Source organism: Columba livia, chromosome 3, assembly GCF_036013475.1.
Source record: "Columba livia isolate bColLiv1 breed racing homer chromosome 3, bColLiv1.pat.W.v2, whole genome shotgun sequence".
NCBI lineage: Eukaryota > Metazoa > Chordata > Aves > Columbiformes > Columbidae > Columba > Columba livia.
In genome coordinates this window covers 12,553,462-12,580,684 of record NC_088604.1, presented here as the reverse complement: position 1 = coordinate 12,580,684, position 27,223 = coordinate 12,553,462, and the positions used below count along the sequence as shown (strand labels likewise).

The following is a 27,223-nucleotide window of genomic DNA, read 5'->3' as shown; positions in this document are numbered from 1 at the left end:
TTTTATTATTCTCAATTAAAACAAACAGAAGTGTTACAGATGGACGGATCTCCTAAGTAGGGCTGTACAAAATTTTCGGAAGGAAACCAGGAAACCAATCTGCTCACAGCTTTGTTGCAGAAGAAAAACTTTGAGACAGGCCTTGCAGCGTTCAGAAATGTGGACCCATTTCCAGTTTCAAATGATTAGAAACTTCATTTTAGCATAGTTCCTCTGTGAGTTGTTGGATTGTTTTGAAGCTCGGTACTGAAAATAAAAGTCAATAGTATATGTGTCGAGACAACAAGGAAAAGAAGGACTCTCTGAGATCCTGAGGTTCAAATCTTCAATTCTCTGATACTCTCAGCTACAGCCATTTTCCTCCTCTTTCTGCAGTTTCCTTCCTGCAATACTGGGCTATAACAACTCCATATGCGTAAGAATGTTAGGAAGACATATTACATAAGTATATGAGACAGTCAGATATTTCAGGCACAAGAATTTTTTCTGCAGTTCCGTTTGTATATTCATAAGATGGTTGTCTCAGACTTCAGTGACTCGTGTTTCAAATCCCTTTTTGGCTGGAAATAGCACTTACTGATGCTTCTATAGTCCTGTTCTTTAGGGAAATTTGCACTGAGGATTTTACAACACAGCAGGCACAGCACTCAAGTTAATACTCTGAACCTTTGGAGCCAAAACTCACTGGGAAAATAAAGCCTTTTTCAGAAATGAAGCAGAGTCAGATGATCTTTAATGGAGAAAAAAAAGAAACAACAGAAGAAGTGTCCCAGCTCAGTGTATTCTCCATCTGGTATGTTCCCAGATTCCTAAAGAGATAACATGGTGTCAAGAAAAAGGATGTTGTAATTAGGCTGGGGCATAGCTACAGCACAGCAGGATCCTGACACTGTCACAGCCCTGTGCTATCGCTGACCTTGGGGTAGTGGAAGACTCTGCCAAACTTAAAGTAAATAAAGCATTCCAGTGCTACTGCTCACTTAATGAAGATCAAAGAGAAACAACATTTAATCAGCGGTAGTCGTGGTGTTGTGCACTAGTAATACTAATTGTTTTGACAACAATTCTCTCTTAAGATTTTTTTTTTTGTTAGCACTGAGGAATAACTGATCTGCTAGTGTATTGACCTATAGCACTACCACAGCTCAATTAAGTTTCTTATTGTCCAAATCTAATCAGAGAAAAGCTGAGATTGAAAATCGATTCATTTCCTTCTAGTTAATGACTAATTCCCCACAAATGTGAATATAGAGATTAACTTTTCAGCTTGAAAGTTTTTTTTAGAGGTGGACCCTGCCAGATGGTTGTTTAAGAAGTACAGCTTCTCTTTCCCCATCCATCTTCCTCCAACCTCTTGGCATATTCTGACTTGTTTTTTTTTTTAATTGTAAGTCTTGCTTCAGCTCCTAAATTCTCACGTATTTCTTCTCCATATGCTTCAAACGGGTATTTCTGCAGTGGCTAAAAACATCTGCAAGACAGGGTGACTTAATCTTTAATAATAATATAAAAGATAGTTGCTGTCCTTAGAGGTCTGGGAAAGAGAAGAGACTCTTCTCTGATCCCAGTTCAGCCTCCAAGTTGTGAATTTTCCCTGTGAAGGGGAGAAATTAGGTTTCTTGGCTCTTCTGAATATTTCTTCTTTATGTGAAGAACAAACAGCTGCTTATGAGCATCCCCATGTGTCTGTTTATGCATATGTGTTCACAGCATTGAAGCTACTGAGCAGAGAGATAAGCAGCAAACATCGATGCGGTTTGGCAGTTCTCCACGGTTCTTGCTCGTTGTACAGGTCCCGCTGCAGCAGTATCTGAAATAGTTGCAATCCTCTGTCGTGTTTATCCTCGCAGCGTGCCTCTGAGGTGGGGACATCACATGAATTCGCACGTGGAGAACTGAGACCTGCTTCTAAATAGTCATTTAGACTGTGGTCTTTGGTGATCCTCAAGATGATCCTTTCCAGAGGCTCAGTCCTATGGCTCAGCTGCTGCTGCAGCCTGTAGACCCATGGCTGTGGCTGGTGCCCACTGCCTTGGGACCCTCCAGCAAGCTGAAACCAGGTGGCTGGAGGCATTTTTCCTAAGGTAGGACATTTCTACCTTTTACTGCAGGTGTGCGTAAGAGTGCAACTCTATCAGACTCAGAATCTATGAGGTCAAAAGGCTGGAGGGTTTTTACTGTGAATATTAGCTCTGGGACAGCGTACAAGGTTCTTTCTCGTGTTTCTGTATCATTCCTGCTCTGCAATTCACGTTTAAACCCTGATGTCTTTTTTTTATTTCATCTTGCTACAGAAAATACCATGCTGGTTTCTGCTTAGCAGCAATGAATTCTGCCAGTGTTGAATGGTTCACGTCTCTATCTTGTCAGCCTGAAGCCCAGATTCATGTGTATCGATCCACTGCGATCCTATGGGGTAATCTCTTTTCTGATACTCAGCAAAACATAATAAGAGTCCTCTTTTTGGCTGACTCGAGAGAAGAACTTGATTGCTCTGAAAGAATCTGGCTGGTAAAACCCATGCAGACCTGCAGTACAGGGTTGTGGTATTGCAGGCCCCAAACCTGCATTTTTCCAATGGCTCAGTCTCATGTAGTCTTTTTGTGTGTGTGTGAAACATAAGAAGGCTGGAGTAGAGCCAGAAAATGGCCTTTATCACAGATACTGGGCAGGGACTCACATGCTTTGGGTGTGAAGCTTTTTGGTACATGTATGACAAGGTGGAAGGAGATAATAACCCTTCAAAGATTGATTGGGAGAAGAGGAAGAAACAGGAAAACTGATTGTTTTGCTCCCAGTTAGGGCAGCTATAGGAAGAACAGAAAATGAATCTGACTTCTGAAGTGGTGAAGCTATATTAATATGCAAGAGAATAGAATACATAGATGCAGTTTCTTCATTGCATATTCCATCAGCAGAAGCTGCAGTTGTACACATGGACGATCTAAAGATCATTGTTTGCTTTGATAATTGTGCTGTTTCTTGGGTTACATTAGTGCCTAAGAGCTTGGGTTTCAAAAGGTACAAACTCTGAAACAGTAGTACCATTTATATTTGTTTATTTGTATTTTGGAAGTGTCTTGGTTTCAGCTTGGGTAGAGTTAATTTTCATCCTAGTAGCTGGCATAGGGCTGTGTTTTGGATTTAGTGTGAGGATAATGTTGTCAACACACTGATGTTTTAATTGTTGTTAAGCAGTCAGAGATTTTGAGCTTCTCACGCTGTGCCAGGTGCACAAAAATCTGTGAGGGAGCACAGCCAGGACAGCTGACTCGAACTGGCCAAAGGGATATTTGATACCATATGACATCATGCTTAGTATTTATTTTGGGGGAAGCTGGCTGGGGGAACTGCTACTCAGGAACTGGCTGGGTATCAGCTGACTCGTGGTGAGCAATTGCATTGTGTATCACTTGTTTTATAAATTCTTTTATTATTGTCACTTATTATTATTATAGTTTTTATTCTTATTGTTCTTTCTATTGTTATTATTTTCCCTTTCTGTCCTATTAAACTGTCTTTATCTTAACGCATAAGGTTTACCTTTTTCCTGATTCTCTCCCCCATCCCACTTAGGGGGGGATGGTGAATGAATGGGTGTATGTGGTTTTAGCTGCTTGCTGGGTTAAACCACAGTAGGAAAACAGAGGTAATGTAATTCAACAACCATGAACAGAGTTTGTTAGGACTGTGCTTGCTTTTTCCAGCTTCATCTGCAAAGTAAAAATAGCTTAGCAAAAAAAAAAAAAAAAAAAGCTAACTAGCCTGGTGATACACACAAGATGTGGTTAGGCAAGGCTCTCAGCTATGAAGTATTTTCCACAAAACCCTGCTGCTATTCCAGGCAGTTTTTACACGCATCGTTAACCTAGAAGATACAGCCAACCTGCCCATTTTCCTCCGGCTGTACCGCATTGGAGCAGAGACCCAGGATCCACATCAGCCCCATTAGAGCGGCACTTGCTTCAGCTCACATGGGGATCAGTGGCACCAGTGCTGTAGCTGGAGGTGAGCTACTGAGAGAGCTTTTAGACCTCTCACAGGATTTGTCTGCATAACAGAATGATGATGTAGGGTGGGGAGGAACAGAATTTAAGGAGAAGGTTGAGGAGAGGGTCCCATGTTCACCACACATCTAAACATTGTGTCTGAGTTTATTGCAGCATCCCGTCTCCAGCACAGTGTTGAGACATGGTCCAGTTCCACCCCCTGGAATTTCAGTAGTGAAATTGAATCATTGTAATCCTCACTTTATTTTCAACACCTATGAACAAGATGGCCCCAGACCTTTCAAAGGCAGGTGATGTGCCTTTCCGTGTTGATGTGCTGCCACTCCGTGTCAGAGAGCTGGGAACAGGACAGGAACATCTGCATCTCTGGGATCTGAATCCCTTAACATCCAATTGAATTGTTAACGGAAGCGTGCATAGCTGCTGAAATTACTTCTGCTTCTGTGGAGCCAAATTCTTGGGTGCTCGTTCATTGCCTGTTATGTCTCTGCAATAAACTTCTGCCTCGGAGCGCTCTGAGACTCAGATCCTCAGTGGTTATCTAAATGCATCTAAATGCTTTTCATTAAAATGGCAGCTGGGGATAGGAGCCACAGAAGGACTTCAGCACAGTAAGAGGTGGTTAATTGCCACTGGGAGCAGGATCTCCAAAGTCTAGACAGAAGAGATTTCCAAGGAAAGCCTTTGGAAATCCATAGCTTAAACTTTTGGACAACTTAAAGTGGTGAGAGATCTGGCTATGAAGACGACTGCTCTGTACAGCATTGCCTGTGTCCTTTTGTAGGTTTTACCTCGATTTCTTAAAGGCCCTTGAGGGTCTGGAGTTGAATAACATTTGGATGTGTTTCAGTTCGTTAAAGATCTCATCCAATGAATAGTAACGTGGGGAATAAGCTTTGACAGAACTAGAAAGCGGTAAGGAAATGCCTGCAAATTTAGCATGATCATAGGCCCAATTCAAAACCCACTAAAGTAATTGGATTGTTTGCACTGGCCCATACCGCTAATAATATACATTGTGCTTAGTATAATAGTGGTTAAGATCCAGATGAGATGAAAGGAGGACTGTGAAAATTATCGGAGTTAAAGTAGATTTTAAAATACATTTATTGGGGGAAATGCTAGAATCCAAATCTTCTGTTTCCTGAAGGAGCTCTTGAGCCACTAATATGTTTCTGGTTTTGATGTTGTTGTATTTGGTTGGTTGGTTGGTTGTTGTTTTTGTTTTGTTTTTGTTTATTTGATTGATTGGTTGCCTTTTTTTGTGTATGTGGTTTTGTTTTGTTTTGGTGTGTTTTTTTTTTTTTGTTTGGTTGAGGGGTTTTTTGTGTGTTTTTTTTGTTTGTTTGTTTTTAAAATGTTTGCTCTCTTTCTGATCCCTTTTAATATTAGTTCATGCAAGCTGTTCCCAGTTTGGAAACTCATCGTTCCCTGACCCATACTATGCTGTAGCTGGCACTTTCTCCTGAGCTGCCCATTCAGTTTATCTCAGATAAGGGAGGCAAGCGAGTGTGGAGTTGCCACATCCAAGCTGAGACCTTTCAGCAGGGGAAGGATGTTCCATCACCGACTGTGGTGATTTTGGAAAGCCTGTTTTGTAGGAAAGCACTACAAACATTTGCTTGGTCAAAACCACGTGAAAGATAGCTGGGAAGAGGCCTAATCTGAAAATTATAGGGACTAGAAGTCTCCTGGCCTAGGGACTGTGAACACTTGCTTTTCTATTAAAAAAAAAATAAATAAGCTTAATTATTCTGCTCCCTCTACAGCCAGTCAAGGGAAAGTCTCTGACGCTTAATTTGACCACTTCAGGTGGCTCTTTGGAGAAGTTTCTTGCCATTGACCAAAGAGCGATGCGTGGCAGCAATTCGGGGTGGTGCTGTGAACGTTCCTGCTCACAGCTCCATCCTGTTTGGCCTTGCCCGGTCCCACTGGTCCCTCCCCACCATCCCCACCACCCCTGTCAGGATGCTCTCCGCCAGCCCTCTCCGCTCCAGCACTGGGCATGGAGGCAGCTCGCAACCTTTCACCTTCCTTTCACTGGCATTACTCTGGAGAGTGAGGGTGAGCCGTAACATGAATAAGAGGGCCACGTTGTGCCTTAGCCATTCCTAATCCACACATCCTCAGGGAGTCTTGAAAATATATCTTTATCTGTTCTAAAGGTGTGTCTGTCCTGACCTGCTCTTGAACTGTGTATTCCCAAGGCAGTCAAATCTCTTCCAGAAGAAGGATAAACATACTGGCTGTGTCTTTGTGCTGCTGTGGTTATGCTCTCGTTACAGTAGTTTTCAGTTCTGTACAAAGAGGTGCTGGCAGGCACAGGCACAGCCCTGCAGGTCACCCCTGTGCTAGAGCGGCACAACCTTCCCAACAGGTCCCGACGGTCACAGCCCATATATTTTGTCCCCTTCTCATGCCTTCACAGGTGAAGTGCAAGAGCATAGCACATTATAGTAAGTTACCATTATTTATTTTTATAAAGGAAGGAATTTAAAAGTATTATATTCTTTTTTTCGCTTCTCCTGGACTCCTGTGTTTGCACTGCTGGCAGGAGCCCAGACTTTCATCCTGTTGAAAAGCTAGTGAGTAGCAACCTGCTCCCCAGTCATCGCAGGCATCCCCCTTAGTGACCAAAATATCGCCACAGCTTTGTCTTGTGGTTAAAATATCCACAGCATTCATGTACTATAGTTTCGAACAGATGTAACGCTGTGGCTCTTGCAGGGTGGGAGATTGTGTCTGACTGGTGACATTTTGGGCCCCTCATCATAAGAAGTACATCTGGGAGAGTGCAGAGGAGGCGACAAAGCTGGTGAGGGATCTGGAGCACAAGTCTGATGAGGAGCAGCTGAGAGAGCTGGGGCTGTTCAGCCTGGAGAAAAGGAGGCTGAGGAGACCTTATTGCTGTCTACAACTACCCGAAAGGAAGTTGTAGCATGGAGGGGGTTGGTCTCTTTTCCCAAGTAGCAAGTGGTAGGACAAGAGGAAATGGCCTCAAGTTGCACCAGGGGAGGTTTTGATTGGGTATTAGGAAAAAATTCTTCCTGGAAAGGGTTGTCAGGCATTGGAACAGGCTGCCCAGGGAACTGGTGGAGTCACCATCCCTGGAGGGGTTTAAAAGGCATTTATACGGGGTTCTTATGGACATGGTTTAGTGCCAGAGTTAGGTTATGGTTGGACTCGATGATCCTGAGGGTCTCATCCAACCAAAATTATTATGATTCTACATACAAAGCTGGGGATAAAACCACAAGTCTGAACTTGGTCTCTCTACAGAAAAGGTTGTGGGAAACAGCTGCTACAGCTGTTGAGCAAATACACTTCAAAGGGCTTCTCACATCTGAGGATCTGCAAAATGGGGCTTGACCAGCAGCTGTCAGCATCTGGGTTCAAATTTAAGAGGTTTGCTATAAAAAGTACCTGTCTGGCCTTCTACCAGCAGCCAATCTTTCTGATTCTCAAAGTGCTCAGGTTCTCCACTCAGAAAGGTGAACTGTGTGCCTAGCAAATAAAGGGAAGGAAGAAAACCCTAATGAAGTAGAAGGAAGGAGTATGTAACTCCTTCCTAAAGTGTGACAGAAACAATTGTATAAGGTGTTTTCCATGGGAGCCAACTTCTAGGCTTGTTTCCATGTGCTGACCCCCAACAAGGCTCATGCTGCTTCTGGCGCTGGCTGTGTCCCATTGTCCCTCTTCACTGCCTCAGCCCTTGGCAGAGCAAGGCAGGGCTGAGCCCCAAATGGGTCATCTCAGCTTCTCAGGGAATCGGCAGCTGCTTCTCCCACCTTCTCCAAGCCTTGGATACAGGAGGTCCATCCCACTACCTGCTCTCCAACCTCCTGTGCTCTCCTCCAGCTCCCACCTTGGTGCTGGACACTGTGACCTTACATCCGTGGGCGAGTTGTCTCCTTAACATTGTGTAGGCAGCACGTTCAGTTTCCTGTGTACTGCTCTAAATCTGGTTTTCTCCATTTTATAGCAAAATTTCACTTTGAATAGAAATTCATCTCAAACATGATAAAACATCACATGAAACACAAAGCGCCTCTCAGGCCTGTCTGTAGACTCTCTCCACCCCACCCCACAAATGAAGAAGAGTCCCTTCTTTTTTGGACCCTTCCATCACCAGGGAATTTAAGGAAATGTATTTCTTCTACATTTGTTTTTTTCTTTATATTTTAGTCATATGCTAAAGCTTTGGCCATATGCTTTAACATATGCTTTATGCTTTTTCAATAACTCCCTCCCAAAGATGATGGGAATAGAGTTGGTCACAGAGTTGCCTGTGAACAGCATCACTTCAAAGATGCTAAAGCATCTGCAGCCATGCAGACAAATATTTCTAGATGTTTGATCAGTTTCCCAAAGATTAAGTTATATACAATTTGTAGATGCTATTTGCTAGATACTCCAGGACCCTTTGAAAGATCCCCATATACTAGAAAGGTGTCCAGAAATACTCGGAGAGCTAAGACAATCTTCTCCAAGATTTAGAAGCAGAATAAGAGATATTTTTTTTAGCAGGTCAGAAAACATACAGGCCAAGCAAGAGATGAGACTGGAGAAACAGAAACAAAGGAATGACCAGTGTTTGGTCACCTGTAGAGCCAAGTGCTGTAAAAAGCCCAGGCAGGTATAATTTGTCTTGAGTTTTTGGATGAAAAGGGTAAAGCAGGAGAGAATGCTGGTGTGGAGAGGGCACTTCTCAATAGCATCATTGTGGCACAAGGAAGGGAGTTGCTGTTGTACATAGATTGGGGTTTGCAGAGGAGGCTGAAGAACCCAGTGACTTGCCCAGTGGCTGTAGCCACTGAAAATCCCAGTTGTGTTTCTTTATTTGTTTTGGGGCATTCACTGAGCTCATGCCAGAGGCCAAATGAGGCCAAATAAACTACCTTCATATCCCCCCTGCCAGAAACGGGTGTTTGTCTTCCAGTAATCCCTGTCTCCCATTGCACTTGGCTCAGACTAGGATTAAAGTAGTTAACAGTCTGTGCCTTCATGGAAAAAAAGGACTTTACACATTGCTAAGGCCTCACTGTATTTTAATAGTGAAATAATGTTGTACCAGAGCTGGCTTATTTTGCTCTGTGATTGTTTTGGTTTTCTTTTACTCCATTTCTTATTTATGAATCATTTCAAAACAGGCCAGTGGAAGTCTTCAAGTAGGTTTTTAAACAAGTTCTGACACTGTTTTAATGTTTTTAGTTGTTCTGAGCTAAAAATAATACAAACCGGCAGGTACAGACTGGGGAAGAGTGCCTTCAGTCTCTAAAGGACCTTTTACTGCATTTGCTACCTAGAGGGAGGCAAACAGAGAGAAAAAGGGGCGGGGGGAAAATAAAACATCAATTCTGTTTGTTTGCCTCACTAGGCTGTAAATGCCAAGGTTTAGCTCTGAGCAGTGTCACCACCTTTCTCCACTCAGAAGAGAAAATGTTGCCTTGTCCGTGATGAAAAAATTAGGATGCTTTTCTCCCTTCCACATGAGGTTAATGGTCTGAGTGGCACGAGAGGTAGGCACAGCTTGCTTATGCTCCTCTGCTGGGAGACTGAATGATCTGAGTTTCCCCAAGAATAATTTAGAAATGGTCTTTGGTATCTGTAGCCGCTGACCCCTCCTAATCCCCCACTTCAGTCTTGGGCTCCTGAGTATTTCTGGGCGTCTGCCACTAATTAGCCATCCTTGTAGGTGAGCTTCTTCATTGTAGTTTAATTCTTTGGTCCCACCAGTACATTTGTAACATTTCTCAGTCTGGATCAGATGAGAAAACACCTGAATATGTTATTTTTCTCTGGACAGTGAAAAGGACGATGGCAATTTCCTCTGGCCACGTGTCTTTCTGTTACAGAGACCGTGGAGTGACAGTCACAGACATACCGATCAGGTCGCATCCTCAGCGATACTCAGCTCTTAACCAAAACTCTTGGAAGGCTGTAAAATATTGAAGTATTGTGTTTAGTAACCTATATGTCATGAGACAGTGATCAGTACAGATTTAAAAAGCAAGAGATTATTCTACTTGTCTTTTTGGCTTTGAACAGCCAGCAAGCTCCCAAGAAATAAAAAGGGTGAGCAGCGAAGTCCTGGAGGAGCTACAGGGCACAAGAGCCACATTTTAACTTCTCACCAGTGCTCTATGGAAGTGTGCACACATTTATACACACACACATGAAATATCACCAACGTTAACATGGCCAGTTGATATGGAAGTTGGAGAAAAGGTAGAAGAGAAAGCTGTGAACAGGATCTTCAGTAACCTGCAAATAACGTTCAGGTTTAGGATAACATTCACATAACTTTGTTCTGATGTAACCACATATAGGATTTTGAGCCCAAAGAGCCTGTTTGCATTGACAACAGGTTGAGCTTTGCACTACAAGAGGGATTCAGCAAGGTCTGGTAGCTGCAATCACTGCAGTCCTGAATGGTATGAGAGAATCCATGTATCTTTGTATGTGTTTAATGAGCCAAACCATGCTTATCATACCAGAGCCCAAAAATTTTTAAAGGTCAAAAAACAGAAAGTACAGAAAAAGCTGCAACAGTACCTTGAGGTATTTACAGCTCCGTCAGTTTGGATTATCACAACAGAAACAGCGTCTGGCTTGACTACAGGCATGTAAGTTACGTTTTCAGGAGAAGATGACACCAGATGCCTCTGTGAACTATTGGAGAAGGGGCATAGAAGTAGCAGCTGGATGCTGACCCATAAAAAAGCAATTTTAGCAGCAGTGTTAACCTGGACAAAATGCCACTGAAATGGGTGCAGTGTCTCTGTCTCTTGATGCCTCCACACCATGTTCAAACATCTTCCCCAAAAGATACCTGGGAAGTGAGATGAGCATATTTGGTATCTCTTCTAGGATAATGCAGTGATTTGCATCCCTTTGGGGGTAATTCGCAACAGGGCAATACTCTGAATGGATGGAGGTGGGCAAATTGAACTCTGCTCTCTCTGTAATATATACTACTAATATAATGCCACTGAGAGAAGCGATTGTATCACACCTTTTCAGCAATGCAAAAGTTATCCAGAATTACACAGAATCACAGAATGTTAGGGACTGGAAGGGACCTCAAACGATCATCTAGTCCAATCCCCCTGATGGAACAGGAACACCCAGATGAGGTTACACAGGAAGGTGTCCAGGCAGGTTTTGAATGTTTCCAGAGTAGGAGACTCCACAACCCCCCTGGGCAGCCTGTTCCAGTGTCTGTCACCCTCACTGAGAAGTTTCTTCTCAAATTTAAGTGGAACCTCTTGTGTTCCAGTTTGAACCCATTACCCCTTGTCTTATCATTGGTTATCACCGAGAAGAGCCTGGCTCCATCCTCGTGGCACTCACCCTTTATTTATTTGTAAACATTAATAAGGTCACCCCTCAGTCTCCTCTTCTCCAAGCTAAAGAGACCCAGCTCCCTCAGCCTTTCCTCATAAGCAAGAAGCTCCACTCCCTTAATCATCTTCGTTGCTCTGCGCTGGACTCTCTCCAGCAGTTCCCTGTCCTTCTGGAACTGAGGGGCCCAGACACAATATTCCAGGTGTGGTCTCACCATGGCAGAGTAGAGGGGCAGGAGAACCTCTCTTGACCTACTAACCGCCCCCCTGCTAATACACCCCAGGATGCCATTGGCCTTCCTGGCCACAGGGGCACAGTGCTGGCGTCTGAAAAGCTGATATCAGAGAAAACAGTCAGTTTAAAGGGAACTTTCAGGTTAGGACGCCTTTGGCAATGCAGCAGCAGCTGCTGAGACAACCTGCATGGCCCACAGTGCAAGCAGCCAGCTGCGCACCCCAATTTGCATTTTTAGGGCAAGACACAGTATCCAAATGGTCATTTGGCCTTGTCAAAGGAAAAGCAGCAAAGGCTTGCCATGGTCTACATCTGTATGTAGTCAGACAATGAGCAGCGCTCTTTTCTGTATGTGCCATGAGATCCCTAAGATCCCCCATATGAAATTTGAGCATGTTATTCAAGAGCTGTCAGAGCTGACCACAGCCACCACCAGCCTGCAGTGAGAGCTCTGGATGGGGACATGGAAAACTGTACAAGGCAGATCCGCTTCCTCGGCTGCCGCTGAAGTCTTTTCCCTTCAAACTTACGTTATTAAATGCAATACTTAGAACTCAAATTCAAACAAGCACAAAATGAGATGGATATAATATATATTTTAGGAGCACAAAAACCTCCATGAAATTATGCTGGGAATATAGAAACAACATTATTTGCATATAGTCCCTGCGGTGCAATGGGACTTCGAGCACTGGTTTAAAACTCCCTTTCCTAAGAGGTATGTTTTCTTGAGTCTGTGCCACAAAAATAATATCTACCCTCTCGAATGTCTTAAATCATACATTTCCAGAATGGAAAAAATACCAGCTGAAAGCCTACATGTTATGGTCATTTACATATTTTGTTAAGCTACAGTCAGTTCACTGAGAACGGATATTAAACCTGAAAAGCATTGCTTTGTATTGTTTAATGTCAGTTCTCAGGTACTTGTATGATGTTGGTTGGCAGATGAGAACATAAGTTCCTGGGTTTTTTAAGCTATGTGTGGATTATTTTTTTAAAATAACTGAGGTTATGTAACAGCAAGCCCACACAGCTATTCGCTTGCAACATGTCAAGGGCTGGTTACTCCCAAGCAGAAAAAATACTGTTAAAACGCACCTTGGTTGTTGTATTTCATAGTCAGAGAATATTACATACGATCTCCCGTTTGCACTCAACTTCATTCTAAGGTTCGCTAGATAATTCAGCTTTAAATTTGTATTAAATATATTTGTAATACAGTTTGAGGTAAGCTAAGATATTTCTGTAGAAATGAGTTTTTAATAATCATTACACTGTAACTGTTATGGAAGGTTTCACACAAAGCTGACCAGCAGCTCTTCCTAACTGCCTCACGTCCGTATTTCAGAGTCAGGCACATCGCTTGCCCTCTTGCATTGCCCACAGTTCTGTTATTGTTTTGTTTTGCAGTTCTTCCCATATGGAGATGCTTCAAAGTTTGCCCAGCATGCCTTCCGAACCTTTGATAAAAACGGAGATGGGACCATCGACTTCAGAGAGTTCATTTGTGCCCTGTCCATCACCTCGCGAGGCAGTTTTGAGCAAAAGCTGAACTGGGCCTTCAACATGTACGACTTGGATGGTGATGGTAAAATTACAAGAGTGGAAATGCTGGAGATCATAGAGGTGAGATCAATTTGACACTCAAAAATAACTTGTCTGAACATACATGAAATTTGATTACTTGTTCACGTACCCTTTAGATTTTAAGCACACAAGAGGCTATACTGCATCATTAAAAGCGCACATTATATACATTCATTCTATACAGTGGTGCAAGCACACTAACATTTTAATAGATGTAATCTTGAGAATTGCAGAGAATATGTGCACATAAGCTTTTAAATATCCAGAGGTATTTTTTTTCCTGATGAACAGATTAACCGTAAGACCAACACAGCAAAGGATTTACAAAGCCCATCTCAAAATCACTTGACACCCATGAAATTACTGGTTTGCAGCTTAAGTAGCTGAAACCTTATTGGAGATTGACTTTGGATGATTACAGAAATTCACAGAGATAACATCACACTATTGCAAGTGAGCTCTCACAGATGGGCTTCAAGATGACCACAGTATATAACAGGAAGGATAAAATTTACCATCCTCATCACCTGCTGGCCACTCACCACAGTAGTTCTTAACAGATTTTGCTTACATATACTTATAAAAAACTATTAAAATGTGATGACTTCAAAAAATGATTATTCAGAATTTATGTGAAATATTTCAATTGAGTGACTAAAACTGAAATAAACAGTTCATCAAGAGAATAGATGACAGCAGCTTTGCACTGTGAACCAGTAAGCCAAAGAAATTCATTCCAGGATGCAAAATGCAACCACCAAATTAAATGTACGCCTAAAGAATGTAAAATACATTCTTCCTTGTTTTAAGTATATGGACATGGGATTCTAAGAGAAAAAGAAAAAAGAAATCTTTAGGGAAACTGGCAATCATTTTATTGCTAAAATATCTTTCAGTATCACAGAATGTCAGGGATTGGAAGGGACCTCAAAAGATCACCTAGTCTAATCCCACTGCTGGAGCAGGAACACCCAGATGAGGTTACACAGGAATGTATCCAGGTTGGTTTTGAATGTCTCCAGAGAAGGAGACTCCACAACCCCCCTGGGCAGCCTGTTCCAGTGTCTGTCACCCTCACTGAGAAGAAGTTCCTTCTCAAATTTAAGTGGAACCTCTTGTGTTCCAGTTTGCACCCATTACCCCTTGTCCTATCATTGGTTGTCACCGAGAAGAGCCTGGCTCCATCCTCGTGACACTCACTCTTTATAAACATTAATGAGGTCAATGTTGAATTTTCCGTTTGGTTTCTTTCCAAAGGCCATCTACAAAATGGTGGGCACTGTGATAATGATGAAAATGAATGAGGATGGTCTGACGCCTGAGCAACGGGTAGACAAGATCTTCAGCAAGATGGATAAGAACAAAGACGACCAGATCACACTGGATGAATTCAAAGAAGCTGCAAAGAGCGATCCGTCCATCGTATTACTCCTGCAGTGTGACATTCAGAAATGAGCTGGTGTACGATGCGTCATAGACTGCACAGAAGTTTAATGTTCCATTCAGTTTGCAGCTATTTCCACACACACAAAAATTTGCTTGGACTACCTATAAATGGACTTGCTTCTTGTGTTTGAAACACTTGTGTGCATGAGAATGTCATTTGCTAAAGAATTTTAAAAGTATATATTATAAAAATAAACTGCCACAACGTGATGTGTGCAATGTCATTTCATAACAACCCTCTTCCTCTGAAGCCTGTGCAGCAGTCCTGTGCTGCAGTGAATTATATTATTTATTGTTCATGTTTTACTGATGCTAGCTCTGTGTCTCCTAGACTGAGTAATGTTAGTGACACTGAATTCCCATGGTAATGTTAACTGTTTATTATAAATCATGTCACCATTCTGCTGTAAAGTAGTACTGGACAGACAGGGGAAGGGTTCCTCAGCTCTTAAGTCTGATCCACACACGTGCTTGTATTGTCAGTGGATATAAATGTACTTCATTTGCATGCCTTTTAGGTTTGCCTTAATTCTTACCTCATTTGCATCCCTTCAATCTGGAAAGAGCTATGTCAGAGGAATGCAGTATAAAAAACCAGAAAATCCCGCGAAAATGATCCCTCTAATTAAAAATATAAATATATATATATATAATGTTTAAAATATTGTTTTATTGGAAGTTTAAAGGTTTTATTGGAAGTGTATTGATCTTTGCCTGAATTTTCAAAAGCTTCCACAGAGGTTGCAATATATATGTCCCAAAATAAATTTATAACATTTGACCTTTTCCCCTAATTCTTATTTCATGTCTTCAGCATCATAAAGAGGAAAAGAAAACCCAAAACCTTCTATTTCTCTCACTGTACAACTGGGAAATATATATTTCATTATAAAAGCGTGACGAAAACTTTGCACTCACTTGAAGAGTCATATTATATGAAAGCAAAAGTGGTAGTTCTTGTATTGACCAAGAGAGCAGCTGTTTAAGATGCTAACTCTAAGATTTAACAGTTACCGACTACACCTGTGATTATGTGGCTTCTCAAGCCAGCTGAAAGTCAAATACAGTTTATTTGCTTGGCCTAAACGTGGTCTTCTAATGCTCTTCCCTCCTTAAGTCTTTCCTGTTACCATATCGCACTAAACTACCCTGTGTTTAATCTAAACAGATGTGTTGTTAAAAATCATTACTGATAAATTAACCATGAAGTATGATGATTGAGCTGGAATAGTGAAAAGAATCACTTTCCTCCTCTGTTTTATTTGCATCTACCAAGTTAATACTGTGGCAAGTTCTGTACATCCCCAGGAAAGCATCGAGAACTCGCAGTGTGCAGAACTGCAGATAAAAGACTTTCCTACGCATTTCCCAGTTGCTTTAAACAGTTGATTGCTTGGAAGATTACAAAAAAAAGAACAAAAAAAAAATCTGAACATTTTACAATTGCATGTTTGATATTTCTTCTTTACCTTATGAAGAAACAAGATGGTACACTTCATAGCTAAAAATGAAACAATAAAACATGACACAAACCAAATCATTCTCGGTATTTTAAAATTCAAAAAGTGGAGCTTATCTTAAAAGCGAGGGGAAAAAAATTAAACAAACAAACAAAACCTAGTTTTACTCATTTTGCTAACAAACATGGTGGGGGAAAACCACAATTGTTGTCACAGCCATTCTTTCGTATTTAAGTTTGTGTACCAAACAAACAGCAAAATGCAGAAATTTCAACTACATTTTTTTAATATCAGAATTTTACTTAGACTACCCAGGCAATATTCTTAGCAAATTAGAGAGTGGTATACTTCATACGTTTAGCTGTAACTTTATTCTGAAAATGTTCTATTTCTGAGAACGATAGCCCCATGATAAGCCCACTTCAGCTTAAAGTACTAGTTGTAGAGAGGATATGGAATATTCCTGGGAATTTATGCCTCTTCACTTTACATAGACTTTTCAGAGAAGCAGCAGCTCATTCTGCATTTCCCTGCACCTCAAATTCATGTAGCGGGACAGGCTGCATTTAAGGCAGCATTAAGCAATGTGTTGCCATCTGAAACGGCCAACAACTCAAACACAAACCACAATATGGAAAATCAGCACCGCAGTTCTCTCTCTAGGTAGCCGATATAGTAAGCTCTGTATTTAAAGTACCAAGAGTAAGATATTTTTGAGACCTTAAGTAGGATCACTGCAAAAACAAGTGCATCCAAGCAAGTGCTTCAGTAATTGTTTATTCAGAACAAATCCTCTACCATGAAAACGGTTGCTTATAACCATTACGCAGTCAGGCACACATTTTCATCAAGCACAGTGGTAGATTAGAATAAATACAATATATTGATTTGAACAAAAGTGCAAAATTGTTGCCAACTGCTCCAACATTTCAAATAAGTCTATAGAAAATCTGGGAGACAGCTGAAGTGTTAGCTCAGTAGGAATGCAGTCATTTTTCTTAAACTCCTTTCTCTACACAACTCATTATAAAAGTACTAATGAAGATGAATACTTTTCTCCTTCCTGCCTCTGCTTTATTTTTTGGATGCTAAACAACATCAGGAATAAATAAAGCTATGCCATTCTATCATTGCAAATTGTAGCAGTCTGAAACATATTCTAGTTTCATCATAAAAGTGAGTCAAACTGAACATGCGGTTCATAATCACATAACAGGATCGAGGACTCCCAGTACAAACAAACTGGGCTCGTGTTCCAGACCAGTTTTGCCAAGTATGCACTTTGTGTGGTTCCTGCTCCACCCAGTATTTTCACATAATCCTCAAACAGTTGCAAGTATCTTTAACATATGTTCCATCAAATCACAGGATTATAGAATTGTTTGGTTTGGTAGGGACCTCCAGAAGTCCCTTGTCCAAGCCCCTGCTTGCGGGACGTACAGCAGTCAGCCTGTTCAGACCTGAAAGGTTCCAAGGATGCAGATTCTGTAGCCTGTCACAAAAATGCTCAACTGCCTCTTACTCTCATCATGAACAATCCCTCTCCCAGGTTTATCCAGACAGAACCTCCCCACTTCGATTTCTGACTGCGGTCTGTCTGTCTCTCTCCTGCCATGCACTTCAACATAGAGCCCAGCCCTGTTCTGTCAGTCAGCTCCTCGTGGCTGCTCCAAGTCTCTTGGCCCATAACCCTGGGCTTTCAGAAGTAACAGCTGAAGCTTTTAAAAGGTCACTAGACTTAATTTCTAAAGTTAGACCGCACTAGCACTGCAGTTAGCTTTCTCAGGGTATTTCCTTCAATTCTTCGACAGCCTCCGTATTTCAGAGATACACAATCACAGAATGGTTGGGGTTAGGAGGGATCTCTGGAGATCATCCAGTCCAACCCACCTGCTAAAGCAGCGTCACCAGAGCAGATCACACAGGAATGTGTCCAGGTGGGTTTCAATGTCTCCAGAGAAGGAGACTCCACAGCCTCTCTGGGCAGCCTGTTCCAGGGCTCTGGCACCTCACAGGAAAGAAGTTTCTCCTCATATTCAGATGGAACCTCCTGTGCTTCAGTCTGTGCCCATTGCCCCTCATCCTGTTGCTGGACACCACTGAAAGGAGTCTGGTCCATCCTCTTGACACCCACCCTTGAGATATTTATAAGCATTGATATGATCCCCTCTCAGCTTCTCTTCTCCAGGCTAAACAGACCCAGCTCTCTGTGTCTTTCCTCAAAAGAAAGATGCTCCAGACCCCTCATCGTCTTCATAGTCCTCCACTAATTTAACACATGCTTGTGTAAAAACAAATAACATTAAAGAACAGAAAATAGGAAGCAGCAGCTAATAACAAATTTGGCTACAAAGTTAACTTGTAATACAATGAGGTTTTATTGAGGAATTGCTGTTTGGTAAACAACTGTAGAAACTGCAGAACTGCTCTCAATAGTCTTAATGGCTTTTGTATCCCCATAACATCCAAAAAAGAGAAATAAAATATGCTTAATGGCTGAACTCTAACAAGTTATTGTTTTTGAAGAGCTCCCAACAATTTCAAGTTCCTGTTGAAAGGAGAACAGAAGAAAGAAAAGAGTTAATTTGGGACTCTCTGAAAAATCTGGTTCTTTTTTCTCCCTCTCAGCCCCAATAACTGCTTGCATTATTTAAATTACGTGACTTTATCTTACTTTAACTATTCTAGTATAGTCCTGGGAGGGGCAGGGTGCTGGGACACCCAACAAAAGGCAGGTCTACAATGCACTAGAATAGTTACTGCATTTCCCAAAACTCTCATTGCACATCAGTCCTCTATATGGGAAGGATTTCTGTCACTTCAGTTTGTTATATTATAATGAATATCCACAGACTTAGTCTATACCTGCAAACTCAGATTGTGCAAGAACTTTATTGTAATTAAGAATCTAAGTTTATAAAGCCACAATTTGCTAGGTTTTGTATGCTTGTGCCCAAAGAAAGTCAAAGAAATAAAACCACTTTTTTCCTGCCCAGAGAATACACTGCAAATAAATAGTTCACTTCTCTAATTATGAAAGTATACACTGTAGGCACTAATAGTTTCTCATATTCAGCTGCTGTGATTCCACTGGAAAAAAATGAAACATACATCAGGTCTTACTGCATGTATTATTTATGTTTAAGAAATAAAGCCGAGCTAGGAAGAAACCAACATTTTTAACTTAATGCTAAATTTAAGTGTGTAGAGACACTAAAACATTACAAGTATCAGTTCTGACTATTTATTAAAATATTACTCCACAATTATACAAAATATATTTCATATTTGCCACAAGAAAAAACAAAACTGATAAAAATTTCTACTAGTTGGTGTTTAAAGATATCAAATGAACATTCAGGATTTTCTTATAACCAAAATTCTGCTTATTCTTGGTCTGTACACATATATTCATTCTTAAAAAAAGACAAATTATGAAGGAAGCCCTTCTTTTCCTTAGAGTATCAAACAAAACATCCTCTTATCCAGCATCAGGAAGTAATAACTTTACACAGTTCATTATACATCCATCCTCAATATTATGGCATATTCATACACAACGATACTTATTGATCTTCCTCTTCGTCATTCCTATTTCTGAAATTCAGTGTTCTTTGGCCTCTTTCAGGGTCTTGCATTCGGAGGATGCGAATACGGGAACTCGTAGGCAGAGAACTAAAAATAAAGTATGCATCATTTAAACAGTGTTTCTTCTCCACAAATTTGAGTATTTCCATTTTATTCTTTCCATTACGTATTTTCCTTTAAATAACTTCATTATTTTTCTTCGACAGTTTTAAAAAACAGTAACATGGGGTGAAGTTCTGGCTTCACTGAACTGATACTGGAGCCAGGCTTCAGTAAAAGCTCAAGGTAAAGACAATGACTGATGTCAATCCTGTGATTTCTAACACTTAGACCACCTGAACTATAGAAAAGGTACTTTCAAGAGAAACTCCAAATGAAATCACGATTGAATATTGTTCATATTTGCCTTACAGATTTTGAAGTGGCACACACTTTGCACATGCATAATCACATCACACTGAGAATTAACAACATTACTACACATACATTTCTACAGGCTTCACCGCCGATTATCCTAAATTTTCTGAAGGTGCCTCTATACTTTTGTCAAATCAAATGATTGCTGGGCGTGCAACATGGAACAAAACATAACAAAACCAAGCTGCACTTGAACAGTAACCATACAGAAAATTTCTACATATTTATCGAATACAGTTTTAGAAATTCCCACCATGGCTCTTCCACTTAAATAAGAGTGGAATGCCATTATTCTACTTTTTGAAGATTTCAGTAAGGGAAGACAATTAAATCATTTTGAAGACTGCTTCATTATCCTATGCAGGCCTCACAGATCACATTCGGCTTATAGCAGAGCTGGCTGCATAAGGTTAGAGAGTGACTGTCCCCTTAAGTTGGGCAGGGACTTAAATGGAGGTTTTTAAAGAATTTTAAAGAATCCATTTCTAGAGCAGTGATATATTTAAAAAAAACCAACTGCAATGACAATTTTCTTGAATATACTGTAGTATTAACAGGAAAAGTGGAAAAAATGCAAAGCCTTCTGTTAATTTTGGGAGGGAAGAGGCAGATACAGTGCTAAAAGCTACCAGGAGCCTACTTTACACAATGAAACATTTCAAAACGTTGTTCTACTTAATATAAAGTGATTCAAGTCCCACTGAACTACCATATTAAGACACATTATGTAGACTGAAAAACCTATTAAATTCCCAGAACCTTCAGCAATGAACTGCTTAATTGTTGACGTTCTACTGCTACTAACAGGAACATTTCTTTCTCCTTATATTTGCTTTTTCCAAGTTATGCTCCTTGCAATAGAATTTCCTTGTAGTTCTTGTACCAGGAAATACAACACAGCATTATTACCTCATGCTTTGTGGGGTGAGCAAAATGAACTGTCGATGATGCTGAGAGTCAGCCACTTTGAGAATCATGTCCATTGCAATTCTTCTGTTAACCATGTCCTAAAGACAAAAAGATTTATCAGGTAGTGATACTGACTGTGTGCTTCACTGGCCTAATATTGCACAAGTGTTTAAGAATAAATTAATTAGAAAATACCTTAATAGAAAAACCTAACAGAATTAATACACAAAGAGAAGTCTTAATGAAAACTAAGCTGGAGAAATGTTAGGGTTAAATTTGAAAAACTAAAAACTACAGTCTAGGAAATTCTTAAACTCTACTTATTAGTATACAAACATAACAAAAAGCTTCTATTGGAACAATCACACACTCCTATTTGTGATGTTTTCCTCTCAGCTTTGATACAGACAGTACTTCTTACTCTACTGGTATGTTGAGGTTAACTTTTTAGTGGAATAATGTTTCCTATAAAATCCTGCCTCAAAATTACCTGAAAGGATTTAAGCACAGCACAAAATCTAAGATGTTACGCAGCTTGTTTTTAATTACTACTGTTATTGTTATTATTACTATTTCTATTTTGAACACAACCTTATGCATTAGGCTTACTGAAAAAGATGTGTGATGGGAAGCTATTATTAACAGGGGTTAATCAAAGCTCTGCTCATCTATGCTGTTAGACATGAAATAAAGTCTCCCTTGAAAATATGCTGACGGAGTCCTCTGGTGGTGAGGCTCCAGGGTTACACCAAAAGCAACTGCAGAACATGGAGACAGTAAGGCTGCACTTACTGGCACTGCAGTGGAAATACAAATTGTGTGGAATTATTTATGGAATAGCTGACATGCAAGTTCTCTGCGGGGCCTGCAGTTCTGAGCATCCAACATTTTCTGGACAGATGGACAAACTTCTGTACAACTAACTTGTAAAAGAGGACCTTGCCTTTGGAAGGTGGCTGAAAAATGATTGCTTGTCCACTTTACACGCATACTTTGCTTTTTTAAATTCTATATATAGAAAGTACATTATCTTTTTTCCCCCTCTAGGTCTGTGATTCCAGTAAATAAATAACTGATGGCAGAGAGATGCTGAAGGCAAAATAAAATAATCCAGTATCCACTCCTTGTCTCACTGAACTACATCTTTTTTCAAACCTTACCACCCAGCCTATTAATGAGGAGGAAATAAATATATATTAAAAAATGATTAATTATCTGTCCAGGGAAGCTGTACACAAAGATGATGTTTATCAGTTTTAGCTGACATTAGTATTTACTGCTCATTATTCTGCATTGCAACATCTTGGAAAGATGCTACTAGGTGAAGTATAAAGCATGTTTCTGAGGAGCAACACTGAACTCAGTTGCTACACTTGCTCTGAAAACAAAACAAAACCAAACCCAACACATTGACCTCAAAATTGGTAGAAGCCAAAGCATGTGCTAAGCCCAAAACTGTCACAGCAATATGCAGAGGCAACCTGTGACCAACACAGTAACAACTGCCTGGGTAACTAATAAAAGTTATATTTCATTATTTTTGTGCTGAACTAAGGTTTAAGCATGTAAAGTAACAGATGCTCATAGCTCTGGGTACCAACTCCAGAAACAGAAGAAGCTTCAAAAGTCACTAAGCAAAGTGAACAAGAACCTTAACAAGTTTGGTTTTGGGGGATTTGTTTTTTTGTTTTGGAGGCTTGTATTCATTATTTAGAGGTAACTATAGTGTTTTAAAAGCTAACCAAACACAGATAACAACCCAACTATTTCACTTATTTATAAAAATCAGAATGGCAAATGTAGTTTAAGTTTAAAATTACCATGTAGACATCAAATTCATCCAAGCATCTGAAAGGAGATTCAGTAATGGACCACAGAGAAAGAATAAAACAAACTGTTGAGAAGGAACGTTCACCTCCTGATAAGGATTTCACATCATTGAGGGAGGCTTTGTCTTCTTCTCGAGGTTGAATCTTGAAATAAAAATATTAGAGCCATTTTTAAACCTGAGCTGGAGACTTACTAATAGAATCATAATTTTAAACGCGAGCATGTTACACATGAACAGATAAAGATCACTTGAGAACAGTGTTAAGCACTTCACTGCCACCGCCCTTCTGGAACGGGATGCTCCTCATCGTTTCATAGCACGGCTTGAGGATCACTGCAACACTGAATACACTGAATGACTCTACCAGTGTTTTCTTATTCAAGTATCTATTTTCAATAGCTATTCAACAACGTTTAGTAAGTGTCAACCAGCGTAGTTATATTAGAGTAAAACGCAATGGTCACGAGCTACAACAGAAAAGCTGGTATTTGATTTACAGCAGGAGTTTCAAGGAGGAAGAGTTTCTTTACTGAAATACTTGAAACATTGTCAACAGTCCTTTGGTTCCATTGCCTATGAGGACATCTTGTGGCACTCCTCCTTTAAGAATAAACTTAAGCATTTTCTTGTCCTGTTGATTACATTACACTTAACAAGCCAAGCAGGAAAATAAGAATTATTTTGGAATGGGGTCAACTCTTGCATGAGAAACACTGAAACATCAGCTACAGAACAAAAAAAGTATTCTGAAAAAGCCAGATAATGACTTAACAGTTTAAGGACTGAGCTTGAGTTCTTCAGATACATATCCTTCACCTGTTAAATACATGTTGACATAGTCCTAACTGATGTTTTTGCTACATATTTCTCCCCTGAATTCTGAAAACTGAAGTCTCTCACAGCAATAACAGTAAAAACTGCCATGACTAAAGTTTTTTGGAAGGTATGTTAAAAGATCCAAACTTACAGAATACACAGGAAAAAAACATAATATTGAAGTTTTCTGCCATTAGAAGTTGTTTCAATAATAACCAGTCATTATATAATCACACAAATTTCCTGTCAACAAAACAGCAATGAGTAATTTTGAAAGACTGACTAGGATGAATAGCTAGTGAATTCTTAGCATAAGACCACAGTCTAAATTTATTCCAACCTGCCCATAAAAAATATGTTTTTCTTGCTTGTTTTCAACAACATTCAAAATTTAGTATATTGCACTTTGGAGAGGGGGGAATAATTTATTCTGTCCTTTGCAATGCATGTCCTCTAGCAGCTGATATTAAAAAATAAGTATGTGTTACCACAACTGAAATAATATGGAATTACTTACGTTTATTGAAAGTGTCTCATTCTTGTGATCAAAAAGTATTTTTCCAGAGCAAGCTCGAATACGTAATAAATGGTCAAAGTAGAGTTTGCATCGTAATGAAAGGAGCCTTAAATCAAGCAAACAATTATTAGTTCAGTAAGTTCTAAAATGATAAAAATCTGTTATCACTTTTTCATGCAACGGTTTCAGATCATGTTCTTAAATATTAAACCCTGCTCCATTAATAACATCAAGTGCCCAAGCAGGTGACACTCAATACCGGACATATTGGGAAGAATCACTGACACAAGGTAACAAGGTAAGAAATACAGAAGCACAGGCTTTGTAGTTTCTAGAAGTCTGTTCCAATAGACTGGAAGCTTTTTATACCTTTCTTCCACAACTCCAACAGAAATTAACCAAATTCCAGTTCTTTCCTGTCCAGTATTAGGACTGCACAGTGAGGATAGAAAACAATTTATGTGGACTCTGCTAGACTCCAGGAATTTAAGTGTTGAATATTAACTGCCCCCCACCCCCACCTTCCCTCCAACTCTAGCATAAAATCTCCCCCCCCCGTAGAAGACACATTATATTGCCATCAAGAAAGAACTATGATTCTTGAATGCATCTTAGAGTGTGATTTGTACTCCAATTTGGGCACTAGGAACAAGACTCAGTTTGACATATACGGGCATCATCAGGCAAGCATCAGATTCTGCAGGTCAGTCTTACCCACTAGTATTTCCATACTTCCACCTGCAAAGGTTGGGATTCTCCTGATCGTTACTATTTGTCAGGATCATACTGGCACCCCCTTCAAATCCCAGATTAAAAAGCACCACAGAATCTGCGTGAATAGGAATAGGATACTAAGGGACTGGAGCAAGAAAGAAGGGGTAGGCTCCTGGTATGGATCTTCCGTGACAGAAGCAGCTTTCAAATTTCAAAGTCTAAATAAATATCAGAACAGGGTGGAGAAAATTGTTCAGCCCACAATTAAATTACATGAGCACAGCACCACTAGTTATACTCGGTGAAAATGAGCAACAGTCCAGATGATTTCAGTGCTTGGATGGTGCTGATATTTTACTGACTAAAACCAGGACTGAAACAGAACTGCTTTGGATTAAGTCAGCACATTGGAGGCCCTTGGTGTGAAGCAAAATTGAGCCTTCAACTGATCACATTGTTCTTCCAGCTGTCAGTCCAGGCTGCCTCTAAACTGTCAGGCATGTTAGCATTGGATCTGGGAGCAAGATTAGGTTAGAAAGATCACTGTGAATACCATCTTAAAGGTATCTCATTCTCACAGGTCTACTCTGTAATTTTTCGCACTTACACTTTAGTTTATCCAAAACCTGAAATGAGAGTAAAATTAACTCACCTTAAGAACTGATGATATATTTTGAATCTCTGTGTCATTATTTCTTCCAGCAGCCTAATAAATTTCTTTAAATGCTTCACTTTACTGTTTGCATCCTCATATCTTTCCTTTGCATCATGAAATTGCCTGTTTTAATTAACAGAAAGTTTAGGATCAAGATGCATTACATTAAACCCAAACTGTTGTTGTAAATCCTAAAAATCAATTTGATAATCAAAGGACCTACATTACAGTTAAAAGCATTTGATTAATTAAGTTAGACACTGTTTACTAATGAAAAGTGGTCAAAAATTAAATTTTACTTCTATATTTAACTCTTTGAAAGCAAACTCTGATACCAAGGAGAATGAATGACTGGTCTCCTCGCATTCAAGAATATCCAAAGTGAGGGAGTATTTAAAATACACCACAATTAAAACCTCCAGTAATTGCTTAACTTCGGCATTAGTTATTCAAACTAGAAGTATGCTTAATGCTCACTGCATCCCAGAACAAGGGCAGGTTATGTTCACACCACCCAGTCGTAACTGGGTACCTCTATACACTAAAAGGCTATCTGACTATTGGTAACTTCATAAATATCACACAGACACTGTTTAAAAATCATGAGAGGGTAGTTCAAAACTCCTAAACCTCTTCAGCACAGGTTGACTGAGCAATCAGCAAAGCATGTTTTCACACCTTACTACATGGTTTGAGTTCTAAAACCAAATACAAATGCATTGTGAGTCAATAAGAAAACTCTTCCTTCTCCTGTCTTTTCCATCTTAATTGAACTACTTTAGACATGAAAGATAACTTACTGTATGATTTCTTCTCTGTTGCCATGGCGACTATTTTCTGTATTTATCCTCTCTCTCAAGCGATTCATTTCTGCATCAAGACTCTTAACAGTTCTGCTGACCTCTATGCGCTCTGGGTAGATTTGCCTAGCTTGTGAAATTTTTTCCTAAAGTAATGTTTGAAATTCAATTAATTGTTACATTTTTAAACAGTTTAGTCTTCACAACAAATATTTTGTGCTATGGAAAAGCAAGGTCTCCAATCAAGAACGGCAAACCTATTTATCATTAATAATTTCACTAACAACATGTACAGATAGGTAGTTATTTCAATGTTAAGAATTGTACCCATGTGGAATCTTAAATATCTTCACACTTCCTTTAGCTAATACAGATCAATAAGGAGTCACATTCACCGTATTTAATTAGGACAGTCTTCCAAAAGTCTTTGCAAGTGTAATTTCAGAGTTTGTTAATAAAGCTTGATTAGATAAGTCTTCAAAAGATCAGGTATGAGGTCTGTACAAGGAAAAATGTAGCATCCAAAAAAACCAAAACAATATGGGATTTAATTCTAAACACAAATTTTAAGGTCAGGTCACTTTAATCTTTTTCACTGCAAAATACAGAAGAGAAGAGTTCTATATGGGTAACCCCTAACTCATCTGTCAGGACAGAAATGATGCTCTGACAGACAAAAAGAGGCCTCAATTCATTTATACAAATTACTTCTACTTAATTTAAACACAGTCAGCTTAAGACTCTCCTTCTCTGGAGACATTTAAACCCTTCTGGACACATTCCTGTGTGATCTGCTCTGGTGAACCTGCTTCAGCAGGTGGGTTGGACTGGATGATCTCCAGAGGTCCCTTCCAACCCCAACCATCCCATGATTCTGTGAGAATATTCC

General features: G+C 40.0%; 2 protein-coding genes across 10 annotated transcripts in view; one reads left to right on the top strand and one right to left on the bottom strand.

Annotated features, from left to right (window-relative positions):
- The window catches only part of VSNL1 (visinin like 1), a 94,355-nt gene extending 78,191 nt beyond the window's left edge, over positions 1 to 16,164 (top strand). For 5 of the 6 annotated variants that reach the window (XM_065055850.1, XM_065055848.1, XM_065055849.1 and 2 more), the window contains 2 exons: positions 13,005 to 13,220; positions 14,439 to 15,413. In XM_065055850.1, coding sequence (XP_064911922.1) covers positions 13,005 to 13,220; positions 14,439 to 14,636 — 414 coding nt within the window. In that variant the 3' untranslated portion in view covers positions 14,637 to 15,413. Of the gene's footprint in view, positions 1 to 13,004; positions 13,221 to 14,438 lie in introns of all 6 variants that reach the window. The other variant, XM_065055852.1, reaches the window with a different exon arrangement.
- Positions 16,165 to 16,848: 684 nt separating this feature from the next.
- Positions 16,849 to 27,223, bottom strand: part of SMC6 (structural maintenance of chromosomes 6) — a 36,528-nt gene continuing 26,153 nt past the window's right edge. For 3 of the 4 annotated variants that reach the window (XM_065055839.1, XM_065055837.1, XM_013368421.3), the window contains 6 exons: positions 26,335 to 26,480; positions 25,532 to 25,657; positions 24,166 to 24,271; positions 22,822 to 22,974; positions 21,002 to 21,099; positions 19,318 to 19,762 (listed from right to left, as the gene is read on the bottom strand). In XM_065055839.1, the coding sequence (XP_064911911.1) occupies positions 19,654 to 19,762; positions 21,002 to 21,099; positions 22,822 to 22,974; positions 24,166 to 24,271; positions 25,532 to 25,657; positions 26,335 to 26,480 (738 nt within the window). In that variant the 3' untranslated portion in view covers positions 19,318 to 19,653. Of the gene's footprint in view, positions 18,636 to 19,317; positions 19,763 to 21,001; positions 21,100 to 22,821; positions 22,975 to 24,165; positions 24,272 to 25,531; positions 25,658 to 26,334; positions 26,481 to 27,223 lie in introns of those variants that run through there. The other variant, XM_065055838.1, reaches the window with a different exon arrangement.